The 16,743-nt window shown below is 44.8% G+C and overlaps 2 protein-coding genes across 2 annotated transcripts in view; one reads left to right on the top strand and one right to left on the bottom strand.

The window, feature by feature from the left end:
- LOC108164008 (mucin-5AC) overlaps positions 1-14,384 on the bottom strand; it is a 29,503-nt gene extending 15,119 nt beyond the window's left edge. Inside the window, exons 1-2 of the mRNA XM_033392583.1 lie at positions 14,001-14,384; positions 3,076-3,312 (exon numbers count right to left, since the gene is read on the bottom strand). Of these exons, the coding sequence (XP_033248474.1) occupies positions 3,076-3,304 (229 nt within the window). The 5' untranslated portion in view covers positions 3,305-3,312; positions 14,001-14,384. The remainder of the gene's footprint in view (positions 1-3,075; positions 3,313-14,000) is intronic.
- Positions 4,637-5,162, top strand: LOC108164007 (outer dense fiber protein 3-like protein 2). The gene is made up of 2 exons (XM_017299581.2): positions 4,637-4,814; positions 4,879-5,162. Exons 1-2 carry the CDS (start codon positions 4,799-4,801, stop codon positions 5,112-5,114), a joined length of 252 nt encoding a protein of 83 aa, XP_017155070.2. The 5' UTR covers positions 4,637-4,798; the 3' UTR covers positions 5,115-5,162.
- Positions 14,385-16,743: the final 2,359 nt, after the last annotated feature.

Consider the following 16,743-nt stretch of genomic DNA (forward strand, 5'->3'; position numbering starts at 1 on the left):
AACAATTTTTCATCGTCAGTCTACGGTCGGGGCACGGGGCCACCAGGAGGATGCAAGGATGCAAGAACGCAAGAATGAAAGGACCTTCTGCCGGGCTCGTGGCGAGGCATCTCCAGCGACTGACTGCAAGGATTTCACACACAACAAACGTAGGGCAGGAACTTAAGCAGGAAACCGGAAAAGCAACGTATCCAGCATCTCTTACTTTCGCCCTTTCCCCATTCCCTATGCCCCATTCCCCTCATGGCTACGTGACGTCTTTCTCTCGAGACATCACAAGATTTATTTGGTTGCAAGTTATGGGTGTGTGCTTTGCGGGTGTGTGTTCTTTTTGCTTGCCCCAATGTGGGTGTTGTTTGCACTTGTATCGCTGTAAATATGCAAATCGCTTTTTTGCTGCGCTGACGACTTTTTCACAGCACCGAATGTGCTTAAAATTTGCAAAATTGTAGTTCATTTTTATATTCTGTCGATTTTCCCTCTTCTACTTTTCTCCCTTTGCCCCCCTTTCACCTTGACAATTGTCCTGGGGCATGTTTGTTTTATATATGCATATTTTGTAGCTCGGTACATTTGATTTTGGCTCCCCAGCATCCCCACACGTATCCCTCGATCCCCACATTTACGTGTGTCTGTAGATGCAGTTCTTCCTCATTCGTATTGCATATTCCCTACTCCTTTTATCGTATATTCTTGTTAACAGCAGCTTGAGAGCCGCTTAGCATTGCTTTTTCTTTATTTCCGATGGACAATTTCGGGATCGTTAAAAGGCTGTTAAAACTGGAATTCTCTAACTCCTGAACCCCCTTTTCTTTAGTATTCGATTTGAGGAAGATTCATACACTTTGAATGAGGCAATATTCCAGTGACTTTCTAGTTTGGTAGAATCTTGACTCACAAGCTGCTCCATAGACCCAAAAGAGTTCCAAATAAACTCCCATTATATGAAATGGCTTGTGGGTATTCAAGCGTCAAGCAAACTCTTTTTAAAACTGCCTCTCGCATCCTTATTTTCAGATCCTTTGAATGCCATTCGGCCAGCCTCAGGTAAGTCCAAGTCTAAGGCCTTTTTTCTCATTCTTTACGAATTCAACTTTTTATGGCAGTCCATTGCCCGGCAGCTTAATTGAAAATTAAAAAGGTAGACATAAAAAATTAAAATTAATTTCGTGCCGTTTGATCGGAATCACTTGGATCCTATTGTTGGTCTAAAAGGGGATTGGGGTGTGTTAACCCCTTCTCTAACGCCCTAATTTCGTGCAAACTCTTAAATTCCAAGCTAACATTTGGAAAGCGAAGGCATGCCCATAACGAAGTTCTCCCTGGTGGCGGGTTCTTTTAAAGTTAGTGCTGGAAAAGCGCTTAACGTGGTCATGAAATGGTGATAAAGAGACAGGGCCGAGCCACCCGGAGGGAGGCTGCCAAATGGCCAACGAAAATTGCAGCTGCCAAGCAAACACATGGAAAAACCGCAGCAGCCACTTCCGCGACTGCCAGTCCGAGAATCCCCAAAAGCCCACACTGGCCGCCCCCACTCCCCAGCAGCCTCATTTGGCGGCCTGTTGCGGTAAAGAGGAACAAAAAATAGCAATTCAAAGAGCTGGAGCCGTAGATACTCAGATCTGTCCCATTGTTCTGAAAAAAGATCATAGAAATACTTAAAATTTAAACAGATTATAAGTAATCGAAGTCGTTTACAATCTTTTCTCTATTCACTTTATGTATTTATAAGTTTTAGAGGATTTAAAGGGTTCGCAACATTCCAATAAATCGGCTACCATCTATTTCATTCATATAGCCAACAGACTTATTGTTGTTCTTGACTGATATACCCTACACATTGCCCATTGCAGGGTAGCAACACAACGGCAGAGTTAGCAAAAATGTTTAAACAGCTGAAACACAAGGGACAAAATGAACATATTCGAGGCAGGGCCGACAAGGTGGTCGCACCACAAAATCTGTCGCCTAAAAACAGCTTAGCAACTAAAGCGCTTCATAAATGTATTTTTTGGCCCGGAGCCCTGGCCCATAGGGGAGCTGCTGCCTTGCCACGAGTAGTGTTAGTTCTACCGGTAAACTGCAGCGACAAGTGTGTTCGGGTATAGGTATTCGAGGTTCGAGGCACGCTTTGAGGCGCCTGCGGTTGTGTATTGGCAACGCCACGGGCAAAGTTTTGGCTTGCACTGGAATTCTGGCTTGGGGGGAAGGAAACAAACGTCGAATGTTTGGAGTACACAATGGAATTGCTCAAACAAAGACATGCATGCTTCTTAGGCAGACTGTCTGATGAATCTTTGACAATTATAATTATTTATCAGCTATATGCAGGAGTCTGCCTGGAATGTAGTGCTAATAGCGCCAAGACCATTAGCGAGTACAGCCAGAAATAGTTTGTTTAAGCCTGAATTGTTCTGGGGAATATAAGCCATAGAAGCGACATGGTAGTCCTAGAGTGCCTTTAAAAACATCAAGTGCCTTGAAAGCAATTTAAATAAATGGTTTTTCATTGAAAGTATTTTACAATATTTCAATAAATATTGGGTTGTTTGGCCTGATCGATTTGTACCAGTAACTTTTTCTCCCAGGCAAAACCCTCCTGCCAGTTCGAGGGATTCCTAGTTGCAGTCACAGCTTGCGACATTGCCAGTGTTGTTGCTAAGTTGTTAAATAAATCAAAATCAAAATCCAAATCGCACAGACCAGACCCCTAGTCCTAAGGTTCTCAAGTCCTCAAGTCCTCAAGTCCTCAAACTGGCACGCCAAGTGCCAATTCCATGACGCTTCGAGTGTGCCGCAAACCCGGGGTGGGAGGGAAAGAGGGGTCAGTGTGTGCAGCGAAAGAGACGGAGAGAGTGGTTGAGGGGGGGTGAGTGAGTGGGAGGCTACTGTTATTGATGTGCTTTTAATTGGGGCTCGTACGGGTACGGGTGTCTGCTCCGTGTTGCCGTCACATTTCAGTGTCTGCCCGTCTCAGGCTCCACTCGGCTGTGTCTCCACCCTGTCTCCTGTCTTCTTGTCAAATCATTTGACTCATAACGGAATTTTATTAGCTTTCCAGTATTCCACACTTACCGGTAGTCGACGTGTGCGCCATGCAAATGGTCAACACCAAAATGGCCAGGCTGATGGACCCGTAAATTCCAGCGACCGGCCCCCTCCAGGCCCGCCGTCGGCCCCGTCGCTGCTGGTTGTTATTGCATTTTTTCCCGGACATCTGTAGAGCTGCTCCCAAATCCTCCTGATGGGGGTCCCTGCAGAGCCTCAGCTGCGACAGCTCCGAATGTGTCATCGTTGGGTGCATATTTGTTGCTGCAATCGAAAAAGGAATTATAAAATCAGTGCGAATCTATCGGTTCACGGCAAAGTCGTCAACTTTCCATTTCGTAGGCAAGTTTCCGCATAAATAATTTATCCAAGTTTTATGGATTTTTCTTAATTTATGCCGGAGACTGCTGCAGCATCACGAAAAGTTTTAGCACTAAAAAAGTCAGCAAAAAAATTGCTTTAAGAAATTTCTGGCAAAAGTTCAGAACGAAAGAGAGTTCAAGGGTCAAGTCGAATGTTGCCAAAGTATTAATTGAAAAAAGTTCATTGGGAACCGATGGACAGGGACACGATGGACAAGGGAAAACTCCGACCCTTCCATGTAATTTTTCGATATTTTCACGTTGTTTCTCCTGCGACAGCTGTTGACAAAAACCGAAGGGAAATTCTCTCAATCCACATCTTAAAAATTACATTTTCATTCCTCCTAAATAGAGGTTCTGAATTCGGGGCCCATTGAAGGTAAAACAGTATTTATTTATTTTCTTTCCTCAATTCTAGAAGTTCTAAAAAAAAGCTTTATATTGGAAAAGATATTGGATAAATTGCACTAAATCATACACTTTTTTCCTCAATTTTATAAGCTTGGAAATACGACCAAGGCTGGCATTCCTTAAGATTTATGCCGTCAATACCAATCTAAATATATTCCACTAGTCCTGGAATTAGCGTTTACCATCTTAGTCTATACATTCTCCACATTCTACATAATTAGTTTAGTAGTTTCCACTTGTTGTACAAAAATTGCTATGAAACCAGCAGTCACGACAAATTATTTTATTTAAAATCTACCTGTAAAACCAGGATGTCCTCCGACGAATCGCAGGTGCATTTGACAAACATCACATTCGAGTCAGAGGTAAACAAAAAAAATATTGGGCACTCGCCTTGTGTATTGTGCACGAGGATGAATGGAATTCGCGTTGAATGCCAGAGACGGGATGCCAGAACAATGCAGAATGTTGTACACTTTGGAGCAGATTAAATATTAATTAGTGTGGCGTGTGCATAAAAGTTAATTAATGTTTTTTACGCCTTTGGTGTCAATAATAAATGAACGTGAGTGGAATTTGATGCCATCTCCCTCGCCTGCTCTTTGCATCTGGCTGTCCGATATGCAGATAATTAGGCAGATTGGGCACAATAATTAAATATTTAATCAGTCTGATGTAGAGTGATTATAGTGCAGCAGAAAGGAGGGCTTGAAAGGATTCGATAGTTGCAGCTTTAAGAACAGCATACTTGGGCCTCAAAGTACTTCGTAAAATTCATAAGAATCATATTTTCTTAGACTTTTAGCTCTTGAAATATTGCTTTGAGCTCGGTCCAGTGTCATTGCTTAGTTGAATATTTTCTCGGCATCAGAACAATTTTAGGTTTCCAAATTCGTGACTTTTAGTCATTCTACACGGTAGTAATTTGTACTAAAAATATATTCCAGTTAATTTTTGGACTAGTTGGTAGCAGGGAAATGTCTAGCAATTTTGGTGAATTATTTTGCTGCCTTGCTTCCTTGGAGCTAGCTGAATTAACCTTCTGTATCCTGAACAGGGCCAGGACCAGGCGCTTACATGCTGCCCAGCCAGTTTGACAAGGGGGCGGCCCGTGGACCGCAGTACTCCTTCGGCCGTCGGACGGGAAAAAAAACAATCGACGAAGTCGGGCCTGGACCTGCCGCCTACAAGGTCGACAAAGTCACTCGCCACGGCAGGTCGGATGGGCTGCAGTTTTCGATGTTGCGGAGGAGTCCCATAAAGCCCGCCAAAATAAGATATGATTTTGATTGAATCTGTACCATTTCGACTGCAATTAAAGCTAAACAACCTGTCAACCAATATCAGGCTCATCTAGCCATTTACTTAATAATTAATGGCATGGCAACAGTGATTACCAGTACTTAGGTATTACCCTGGGGCTCCGCAATTAGTTCGATGAGATGACACACTCCGTTGAGATGCATTAAATGCAAATCAGAAGCGAAAAGCGGGGGGCGAGGGGCGGGGAGCGGGTATCCGAACAATTGAAGTGCAGGCCAGAGACAACAACTTGTTGAAGTAGAAAAGCCTTTCGCCCAGGACCCTCCACTCTGACGGGTTTAAAGTGCACTCCAACTGTTTGGCTTTGTGAATGCGGCACTGGGCCTGAATGAGGTATGGATAAGGGAGGCAGGAGGCTGGAGGCAGGAGGCAGGAGGCTGGTGGCTGGTGGCTGGAGACTGGGGAATATAGGACTGTAGGACTGTAATGAAGCCGCTGGGCAAGCTCTTAAGTAACTTACTCCTCCGCCGGCTCAGTGACTGACTGACTGGCCAATGTAGCCAGTGCCTGGACTCTAAGCGAAAGCCTGTTATTTTCCCCGCGTCTTGTAATAATCACACAGTAAACAGGCACCAGACAGAATACACGACCGGGACTGGGACTGGGACTGGGCTGGACTTCATCGTGAGAATGCCCAGCAGAAAGCCAAAGAAAGGAAAGGGCTTTGGACTAACTGATGTGGTCGTTCCCCCATCCCCAGCTGCAGTTGTAATTGCAACGTCAACGTAAATGCATGGAGCATGCCAGCAACTGAGGAATTTCACGGATGTGCGTGCATCTTGCAGATGCTCCTGCCGGGGACAGAGGGGAGGAGATGACCACGGCTGGATATCACGTATTCACACAGACATCCAGACTGGGACCCGACCCGCATTTGATTGCATTTTCGCCTGCATGATGGGGCACTGGACAAGGAGCTGAAGATGGCAGATTATAGCCAGCGTCCAACCCGCTCTTCCTTCAAATGATTTATCTGTGCGCGTTTATTTTAATGTTACGTTCCGGAATCTTTTCCCTTTTTTTTCGCCGGTGGGGCCTGCTCTTCTGGTCAGCTCTCAAGATATACTCTTCGGTGGTAGCATCAGGATAGGGTGGAAAGGTTTGTCAGTGAGAGTACTACATGGGGAGTAAGGGTAATCAGAATGAATGCTTAGAACAGAAGGATATTTTAACCCAATCCTCTAGCGGGTGAAAGCCCCCTGCCAACCCACTACTTTAAGCCTGCTTATATACGTATATGAGCCTATTAGATACCTATGGACGAATCACGAATCGGTATTGGGAATCGGGAAGAGCATCCAATCTTCGCCATGGCCCATCGAGTGCTGGCCTCTTGTTTGGTTTGGTTAAGCAGCCTCTTTCAATGCACTGCCAAATGGCTGGATGTCTTTGTCTTTATGAAGCTGTAGGTTGCCAGCCTCACCTCCTTGTCAGCACCGTCATCTGCTGCAGCTGCAGCGAAGAAGGAGCATTCCTTGACGTGGTACGTTGACCGCCTGGAATGTTGATTCATCTTCTTTGGTATGACTGCTGGCAGTAGTTCTTGCTGGCCGGCCACTCTCTGTTTTTTCTACAAGTCCACTTGCTCTTTTATGTCAATCAGCAGTTTGGCATGCTGCAACGTGCATGCCGCATCGGGGCTGGCCGCTCCTCGTTTATGGGCCATCATCGCGAATGGTGGCTTCTATTTTTAGTGGGGAACAAGCCTCGCTTTCGCCCGCTCTATTCTATTCCTGACTCTCCCCGCATGTTAGATAAGTGTTCCTGTTCCTTTTCCGTACACCCCATAGCCATAACGAGCGAAAATTACCTTTAAGTGGCACAGGCTGGTGCTGGTAATGGCAATGCATTCTTCGTTATTTTTAGCACGATCTCTGCCCGTCGGGCTGCTAAGTGAGTGGCTGGAGGAGAACTTTGCAGGCCCAACTGATCGGCGTACTCGTGGGTAATTGTAGATGGGCATAGAACTTAATTGCATTTAAATGCCATCAGGTGTGGCTACACTCGAAACGTTGAATGGACTTTGGTCCCCAATGGGTGGGGATTCGAGCATCCCGAAACCCTTTTTTGCTTCCCCACAACTTTCCCCGCATTTTCCAGAGTACCCGGGGGGCCTTTGGGCAATCAAGGAAAAGAGGAAACATAGGTTTATGTGGCTTGTTAGCAATATTAATTTGACAGCCGATGGCAGTTCATTTCCATGGATCGGGCACTCACGTACAGGCCTGTGATTGAAGGGTCATTACAGGGTTATACTGAAGGAAGTCCGGACAGGCGCCATAGAATGCTAGTTGGTGACCTCACACACTCACAAATGTTTAGTTTTAATCATTACGCTTCCGATTTTAATTGAAAATACTAGAATCGGTGCTGAGTCGGTGTTGTGTCTAACCTCCCCTTGATTAGCCATAATCGACCCTGTTAGAGGGACGTGACTTGCTATCGTAAGCAGATACGAGTACACTTTCAAAGAAACCGCTAAAAATTAAGCTAAAACAATTTAATTGTTAGACCCCACTACTCCCATGGTTTAAACTCAAGACCAACCAAGTAATGAGCGCTGAGTGTGTTTGGGAACACGTTTAAGCCCGCTACGTTTTGTCGGGCACAATCTTCGCAAAGAAATCATCCCTGTAAACCTGCTGTAAGACGTCGTATTGCCTCCCTCTGGTCAGCTTACCCTAAGCCAGCGCATCAAAACTTTTCAAGATTTTAAGACCCATTTAATGTGAGTCAAAAAGTCAATAAACCCCGCCACACATCCACATCCACGTCCAGGTCCACGTCCCTGTGTTCTTTCCTGATGCTCGGCGGAACGGGAAAACAAAAGTGGAGCAACAAAAACCTGTCACGTACCACAAAAGTGCATTCACATTTTGAAAGCCAACGCAAGAAAGCGAACTTTCGGCGTTCCGTCGATACACGAGATACATTTCTATCTTAAAGCTGTACGAGAGTATCTTTGCCTTGCCTGGGCTGGAAGCTGGCAACTTTCGTTGTTGGCCAAAGACAAATTCAGTCAATTACTTCATTATGCGTTGAGGTTTTTGGGTTCGTCCGTCTGGCTGTCTGCCTGTCTCCCTGTCTGGCTGTCTGCCTCTGTGGGTCCCTGTCGGTCTTTGGCCGGGTCTTCTTTTGGGTCCTTTCTCGTCTGTATGTCTGCCTGCTGTCGTCTGTCATCAGGTGAAAGGCAAATAAAACGTCAATTTGTATTGGCAGTCGTGTCCTTTTCCTGGTATTCATATGCACATTACATATTCCGAATTTATTCATGCCCTGGGCATAGCCTTTCCGTGTCAATAATCATTTACATGTTCATCTAATTTGGGCGGATTTTTTCCGTCTTCCTGGTGAGGAGGAACTTCTTGAACTTGAAGTGAAACCGAAAGACAAAAGATTCTCATTATTGCTGGAGAATAACTGAAACTTTCAGATGCTTTTGTACTGCGCTACTTTTGAGCTGCAAAAAGTAGCATTCAAATTTCCTTCCACTGCAAAACGAGTTGATGACCAAGCCACAAAAATGTACACTGCAAGTGGTAAAGCGAACCACAGTCGAAAACCCGAAAACAAAATCCACCGACCCAGTGCCAATGAATCGGATCGGATCGGGCCGGAGTGGAGTGGAGTGGAGCGGAGTGAAGCGGAGTGGGGCGGCAACTTTGTTGTTCCCGGCTGTCATCGACGTCACTGTCAGTGTTATGGCTGCAATTATTGCTGTTTCTGTATGCGAATTTTCATTTGAACACCACAGACGCCACAGCCACAGCCACAGAATGTTTCCTGAAACGCTTCTTGATTTTATTTTATTTATGGGATTTTTTCTATATTAACAGAGTTGGGGGGAAATGGCATAGACATGTTGTACACGGATAAATTCGAAATTCGAGTTCCAATTGGGTCAAAATGTTGCCTACCTTTCAAGCATGGGCTAAAGTCTATGATAATGATGAAAGTCGTTTAAAAGATCATATATTTATGCCCTAAGAAAGAGAATACAAGCTTGTATTCCTATTCCGACCCCCAAAAGAAACATATTTTATTGGTTATCCGATCATGTCTTGTATGCTATTCCCTGGGATCCTTCTTTCAAATAAAGATTGATATTTATTTCAAAAACTTCGACCTCCGAGGCTAGAGCAGCTTTCTTGTTGACTCCATAGGTGGAAGTGGAAGCAAGTGACATATTATCTAACTCAACCATTACAAAATTTGTCATCTAGTGTTCTGTGTGCTGTCGGATGCTCCTTATCTGCTGTCAATAACTCTATCACTATCTCCGAGTGTGTGTCTGTCTGTCTCGGGGCCGTCTCGGGCACTCAACACTCTGCTCAAAATGTTTGCTCTGCATTTCTCTCCGCAGCCTCATTGCTCCACGCGGGACTGCCCAATTTAAGGGGTTACCCCATTCGAGGGTCGGTGTGCGGGCTGGCTAAACGCCTGCGAATTTGCGCTGATTTGACACAAAAATTTGACGTAAAGTAGATGGTGCTGCCAGGGACTTCGAGGCGGTCCCTGGCTCAAAATGCAAATGTTGCATGAATGTTTACTTGCCGCCCTTCCGGGAAAGGTTTCTGTTTACGCTGGTTTTGTTATAACTACAATTTGGGGACGACGAAGGGATGGTCCGACTTGAAAGTTTTCCTGCTCCTGCCCGTGCTGCCTTGTTATAAATTTTGTATCCATCCGATACTTACAACAATTTTGTGGCACTTTGCCTACATGTGGGTGCCATGGCAACAAAGGCAGAGGAAAGAACACCGAAAATCAACAACTTGTAATGCAGAGAATTTACTTTGGGCCAAGTTCTTGCCGGGGAAACTTTACTGCAAGTAATGATTGTCAGGAGAATGTTTCGGGCCCGAATCGGGGTTGAAAGAAAGTTTGAAGAAAGACAGCGATAATTTGTTGATAGTGAATAGGGTAATCTATGGCTGGCTTGAGTTTATTCTGACTTCCTCCACCTCCAAAGCCCTTGAAACGATCTTTCCCCCTCCGAAACGCTGCCCGGCCGACCCCAGTCTGGTTTGCTCAGACCTGGGAGCACTTTATGTGATGGATTTCCTTTATCTTAATTTTCAATTGCGAGTAAAATGTCAGGCCGACATTGATCCGCGAAAATGTCACGCCTGGGCACTAATTGAACATTTAACTTTATGGCAGATCATTAAACTAAAGTATGTTTTGCAAAACAGAAATACAAACGTGGAGCCAAGACGAAACTAGTCTCCCAAAACGGCAAGGTATTATTTACATTTTTATGGCCCGGGTGATTAATGCATGAGACCAATGCTGCGCGAGTATGGCAGAAAAACCCGAAACCTAGGGTGGAGGAGTATGAGTCAAGGCAGGGCGTGGCAGGCCCAGCTCCATCGATCGATATTCAATATCATTTTGAAACGAGGCCGCAGCCCGCGAAATATTTTTACACACGTTTCGGCACTACTGAGGGCCAATAATTTGATAGTAAATATTTTGTATTTTGTATTTTGTATTTCTAAAAGCAAATTAATTAGACCACGTACGTGTCCCGGGCGACGAAGGCTGCTGGGCGCCATTTGTCGTATTATTTCAGCGGAATTTTCAATACAGCCACAATGGCGCCATCACTGCCGTGCAATTAGTGGCGTAATTTGGTTTCGACCAAAGTCGGGACGGGCCGGGACGGACTCCGGAACGAGATGATCTAAGCTGGCGAAATTCCACAGCCACTTCTTCGTGAATTTTCGCTCTTTTATTATGATGTTAGTTTCAATATGCAGAAATATGGAAACAAGTTTTGGCAAAAGACAGGAACAATGGTCGGTCGGGCGCCTTGTTAGATTATTTATTATGATCGTATTTGTTTTTATGTTATTACAAACTCAAGGTAGGAGATGACGGAATTTTGTCTACCGCTTACTCTCTCTCCTTACAAAGAGTTCCAGATGGCCGGAAGTCTGGAGATTTAAGTCATGGTTAAGTCATCTCAAAAACAAGCAAGTAAACAATCTGAAAACTCCATATACTCGTATGAATAGTAGGACATCAAATGAGAACAATTCGCTAATTTCATAATATATCGATGCAAGGAATTTAATGGTTTTTATTACCAACTTTAATGAAATTATTGTCTGATTGAATCACTCATTCAATAACTCGAACAAACGAAGAAATTAAATGTATCCGCGGGACAGTTTTGGCCGGCTCATCATCGGTGTTTACTTTCCGTTCATTAAAAGTTTTGCACTCGTATTTACCTTATATTTGGGGCCCGCTGTTGACTCTGTGACTGTCCATCGACCGGGAAATATATCGTACTTTTGTTGTGTGTTAAGCAAACAGAAAAACATAAAAATAAAATTCAGGGGAATCGAACCGTTGGGAATTTTTCAGAGCCACAAATGACGTACGAAAAAATTTCATAAAGCCCGCGTTTCCTGGTAACCAAAATGCATCAAATTAATTGATTTAATATTTAGTAAGCCGAAAAACATTTCGGATTCAATTAGCTCTCTTTCCCGTTTTTATTATGCGAATACAACTCGTGCACTTTGATTTAATGAATGTTTTATGAGTGCGAGTGGGTTGTGTCTAAATTTAGAAGATCAGTTTTAGCCACGGTCTGGTCTTTGCACATCCCAAAGTGTGGATACATATGTAAGTGGTTTGGGCTCCTGAACGATCGCTGTTTTGACATGCGGACCAGTCTCTGCTCTGCATCGCAATTTGTGCAAAAAACTATGGACGAGTCTTCGCACTCTTCTCTTTGGGCCTTCGGTCGCGAATTTAAATTCAAAACATTTGGCGTTTCATTCATAAAAATTCAAAAATATTTTGTTTGCCATATCCCAGATATACGGGTAAATGGTTGGTCTATGGTTTGTTGGTCTGCACTACTTTAAATGGGTCCACGTGCCGGGTTTGTGGGCGAGGCGGCGAGAGACTCGGCGGGGGCTGCCGGCCACTTCCCCCACGGTCTCTCCTATCCCCAACCTATCCGGTAACGAGCGTGGTTAAAATGCGTTGAATGATTTGTTTGCATTCTGCCACTTTTTTGTGGACTGCGGCCCACTGTCTTCGGGGCGTTCTTCCAGCCTAGGAACCCACAGGAAGTTTCATGGCTGGAGGAAGAGAGTGAAGACTGCTGCTACGAAATTGAGTCTTCTCTGCAATCGACCCACTTTCGGTGTACTCGACCTAAAGATGCCTTTACCTCCCACCTCTTTTCATTTTTGCAAGCCACTTTCAGCACGTGAAAGATATGTATGAGAAGTATCGCCGGACTATCATCCACACGCGACATGGGCAGGGCGTGTGGCCTAATCTCACGTAACAGAAATCATTTTATATTAATTCTTGGCTACAGCAGAGTGAGATACTCGTACGGTCGACACAAAAGATTTTTCAGGCATTTAGCCGCCAGATTTCTACTAATTCGTATATAAGTAGGTAGTATATGCACACAACTCACTTCAATGGCCATTCCTAACCTTGAACCTGAGACATAAGTGAGACAGAGTTAATAATTTACTTTAAATAATTGCTGGCCATAACAAGCCGCTGACTCCAAGGCGCCCGACCGACAAAAAGACGCCAAAATATTGTCTATAAGCGGCAAGAATTATCAAGCGGCTCTTGATTGAGGGAGAATCCCCAGAGCAAACAGAAATTAAGGAACCGCATTTCCACACAATATCCACGGAATTAACACGCTTGTTGAGAGCCACAAAAGCTGTCAAAAAAGTTCACAAGCCACGGCAAAATAGGCAGACACGCGGGGCTTTCCATTTGTTTGTTTTTGATTTGGTTGTTTTGGTCGGATGATGGCCATTGGGGCGAGTGCTGAGCATTCATGAAAAGGCCTGCAACAAGCAGGCCAAACGCCAGCCGGTGGCAGCATCAAGTGGGGAAAATTTGTGACAAGTAGCAATGAACCTTAAAAGGTCTTGGCTGCTGCCGTACAGTACCAAGTATTATCTCATCCATCTGCCACAGACATATGTACACACATCCACGACAATAGTAATCATAGCCAAGTCTCATTAATTGTTGATACATTTCAAACAGCTCTATCGCTGAGATCAGCACTCAACACTCGTTGACAGCCGAAATGAAGACAATGTCTCGAACAAAGAGAAACAAAATTAGATAATAATTGAGTTGTCTTTCAAGTGCTACAGGTAACTGAACTGAAAGGTGTACGAATATCTATGGATTTCTATAAGTCATTGAGAAATAAACCCCTTAATCCGAATTGCCCTGAAGTATTGGTGGGGAAGTGCGAGCAGGGGTATATGTATGTTCCACGAAATATCGATGATCAATTCACGATTTTCACGTGCCAAACACTTGAAAAAATGTTGTCCATTAACATAAGTTTTCTAGCTATCTCTACTTCAAATACTTCCCGGCTCTATCAAACCTATTAAACCCTTGACATTGATAGTACATTAACCTGAAAAACATGGGAACAGATCTTGATCTTAGGGATCTGTTACATTAAATTCAAACATGATTTGCTTAGAATGGAGCTGCGATCTGCTTTCGGATCATAGGCATAGGATCTATAATACTGCAACTCAACAGACCTGTAATCCCCTTTCCTGGCCTTTCTTGTACCATCTATGGAATCCTGCGAGCTGCACTCAATTTGCCATATTTATCGGCTGTAAATATTTAAGCGCATTTCCCCCGTTTCTTAGGGCCAGCCCCTCCCCAGCCCGCCCAAACAACAGCCCATTTCTTGTTCAATAATTTCACTCTAGGCAACCGAAATCAACAACTTTTGCATTAGTTTCGTTTTTGTTGTTCGAATTTGTTACAAGTGTCGCCCTGTTTGTTGTAACTAACACACCGACAGACACTGGCACTTACGTTTGGAGCCGACAAAGTTTTTCGCGCTTTTTGGCTTCGGAGGCCCGGAGAAATATTTTGTGATTATCGCTGAAACGCGGCTGTGCCGCTGCCGCTGTTGGGCCGCCGTCGTTGGGGATTTGTCGGTTTTTTGCCTCGCTATTGGCTTTGCCCACGTTTCTTGCGTTTTATTTGCGCTTCTGCGTTGTCTTTTAGTGCTTTTCCAATTTCTTATTCACTTCATGTCTGCGCCTCGCGCACCGTCGCCGTCACACACACGCCACCACTCTGGAGCCGTTCAGCATAGGCAGTACGCACTGTATGTGAGCCCCTCTTCTGTCGCCGTTTTAGTTGCTGTTCAGCCGCGACGTCAACGTTGCGCGCTCAAATCTCGCTACTAACTAAATAAACGAATCGAAGCGACCCAGCGCTGCGCTGCGCTGCTGCCGCTGCTGCTACTGCCGCTGCTGCTGCTGTCCGTAACCATGCTCGCTCGCTCGCTCGCTTATACAGTGAGTCGATGGAGTGTAGGCACACCCTGATGTTCAAGGTTCGCCAACGGCGGCTCGAGACACCGATCACACTGATTTCTGATCATTTTAACCAGTACTAGTGCAATGGATGTACCGATGAGAACTATTTATGTGAGACAACACATAAGAGATAAAATCTATACTTCTTTTACTCCAGATCGTACCGTTTTTTGATATGTTCAGTCTGCATTTTCATTACAGGTCGTACCGTTTTATGATAGGTTCATTATTGTTCATATGCTTTCTGTGTTGGATAGGCTTTAGAAACAGAGAGTGTGCCTTTACTTTTTTGATTTACTGTACACACATGCGGCCGCACTGCATGTGTGCCTCAGCGTCGAATGGCAAAGCAAGTCCCAAGATGGGCTTGAGCAATGATGCCGACCTGGCTCTTTTAAAGCCAACTGCTGCATAGCCGAACCAAAGGAAATTTACGAAAATTAGATATAAATTATTATATGATAGCCTCTGCTCATAGCCACAGTTGGCCACACGTGCTTGCGATGGCTACGTCCGGGCCGACTAAGTCCAAAGCCAACTCTCCCACGATCTGCTTAGCGATGTTTATTCGAAATTAGTAGCTATTTTTCTAAGCTATAGCCAGCTAAAGGGTGGCCCATCATTACCCCTTAGGTTTTGCTACCTCTTCCCTACAGTCTTGGCTTGTACAATATCGTCTGCGTTGGAATATTAAAAATTCCATTTTTCAGGTACGTTTGAAGCACCTTTGCGGGCCTTGTTTTTGTGTGTCAGCGGCTAGACCGGCTGCTGCGTCGATGGGGACGGGACGGGCCGGGCCGCCTGTTGAGCGTGCCGCCGATGACGTCTAATTTTTCCCGAACTCGTTTGCTTACTCACACACGGAATTATGTCAGGAATGCTGGTCGGACGGGGCTGTCGGAACGGCGGTTGTCTGCTGCGTTGAAAGTCGGCTGATTAATTTTGATTTCGAGCGTGGGGCATGCCAGGCAAAAGCCGGTTAGTATTTCGGGGGCATGAGGATTGGGGCGCGTGCCAAAGTCTTCGTTTGCCGCTGGTCTGGCCGACTCCGAAGACGTTTCAAGTTCATGGAGGAAACTGTGTACATTCCAGCAGTTAGTTATTCGGGGCTTATCCCGATGACCCTTTGGCGGCTGACTCACTCCGACCACAAAAACGCGGTTCCGACTAAAAGATCAGGTGATTCGAGTTGGTATCGAAAAAAGGCGATAAGCCATTGACATCGGTTTATGGCGGTTTCCGCCGCGCTTAACACTCGTTTTTCTGTTGGTAACAGCGATCTCAGGCATTTTACAGCGCCGTCAGCATGTCATTCGCACTGATTTTAATTGAAACCCACAAGAACAGCAATACGTACGAGCATGTATCCCATTCCACAAATTTCCACGGAATTTGCAGAAGTCGCGGCGAATGCCGATAAGGCAGAAGACTGCAAGAGGTCAGTGATACTCGAATACAATTCCGACTGCCTGACCAGAAATGCTTTTGGTGTATTATTTCGCTGTCGAGGAAATACAGTGAAAGCTCTTTTGGCGGACAGGTTTCTTGTCCTTAACTACAATCGTTGCTCAGTTAAGATCCCTGCTCTGCATTCTTATATCTTATATCAAGAAGCAACTGCAATATATATTCCGGTTGGTTGTCCTTAAAGATGTATTCCAGTATGTATTCAACTATGGTATTCCTTCCTATTTGTTCCTTCTGGAGTGCAATGTATTTTCCCTTTTCGGTTTCCGTTGATCTGAAAGATCTAACGAACCCTCCGCACATTGAATAACTTTCTTAAAAAGGATTAAGATGGGTCGTATTTCTATCTCGTTTAAACTCAAAGATTCTAACCCATGGGACTTTTGATCCCCATTTCCTAAGCGATATCTCTCAGCTTCCTGTATCTCTGCTATTGACAGATGTCAAACCCTGAAATATGAGCGCGGCCGAGTTGATTGAAAGAGATACTCGTGCTATATCGTAAAAAAAGGTAGAAAAAAAATGTCAATCAGAAGTCAAACCACGACTCACGCCACAGCACAAATTTCCGTTAAAAAAAAAGTATAACGAAAAGCGAAATTCGAAATGAAGCAAGAACGCTAGAGTCGCGTGTTTCGACGACCAAGTACCCCCCAGTCCGAGCACCGTTTATGCATGGGCGCTGGGACTCCCCTCGATAGCTACAAGCCCATACACCCATTTATTACCCTGTAAAACAGAAGCCAAGCGAGCGCCTCAATTCA

The sequence above is a fragment of the Drosophila miranda genome, chromosome 4, assembly GCF_003369915.1.
Source record: "Drosophila miranda strain MSH22 chromosome 4, D.miranda_PacBio2.1, whole genome shotgun sequence".
NCBI classification, from domain to species: Eukaryota; Metazoa; Arthropoda; class Insecta; order Diptera; family Drosophilidae; genus Drosophila; species Drosophila miranda.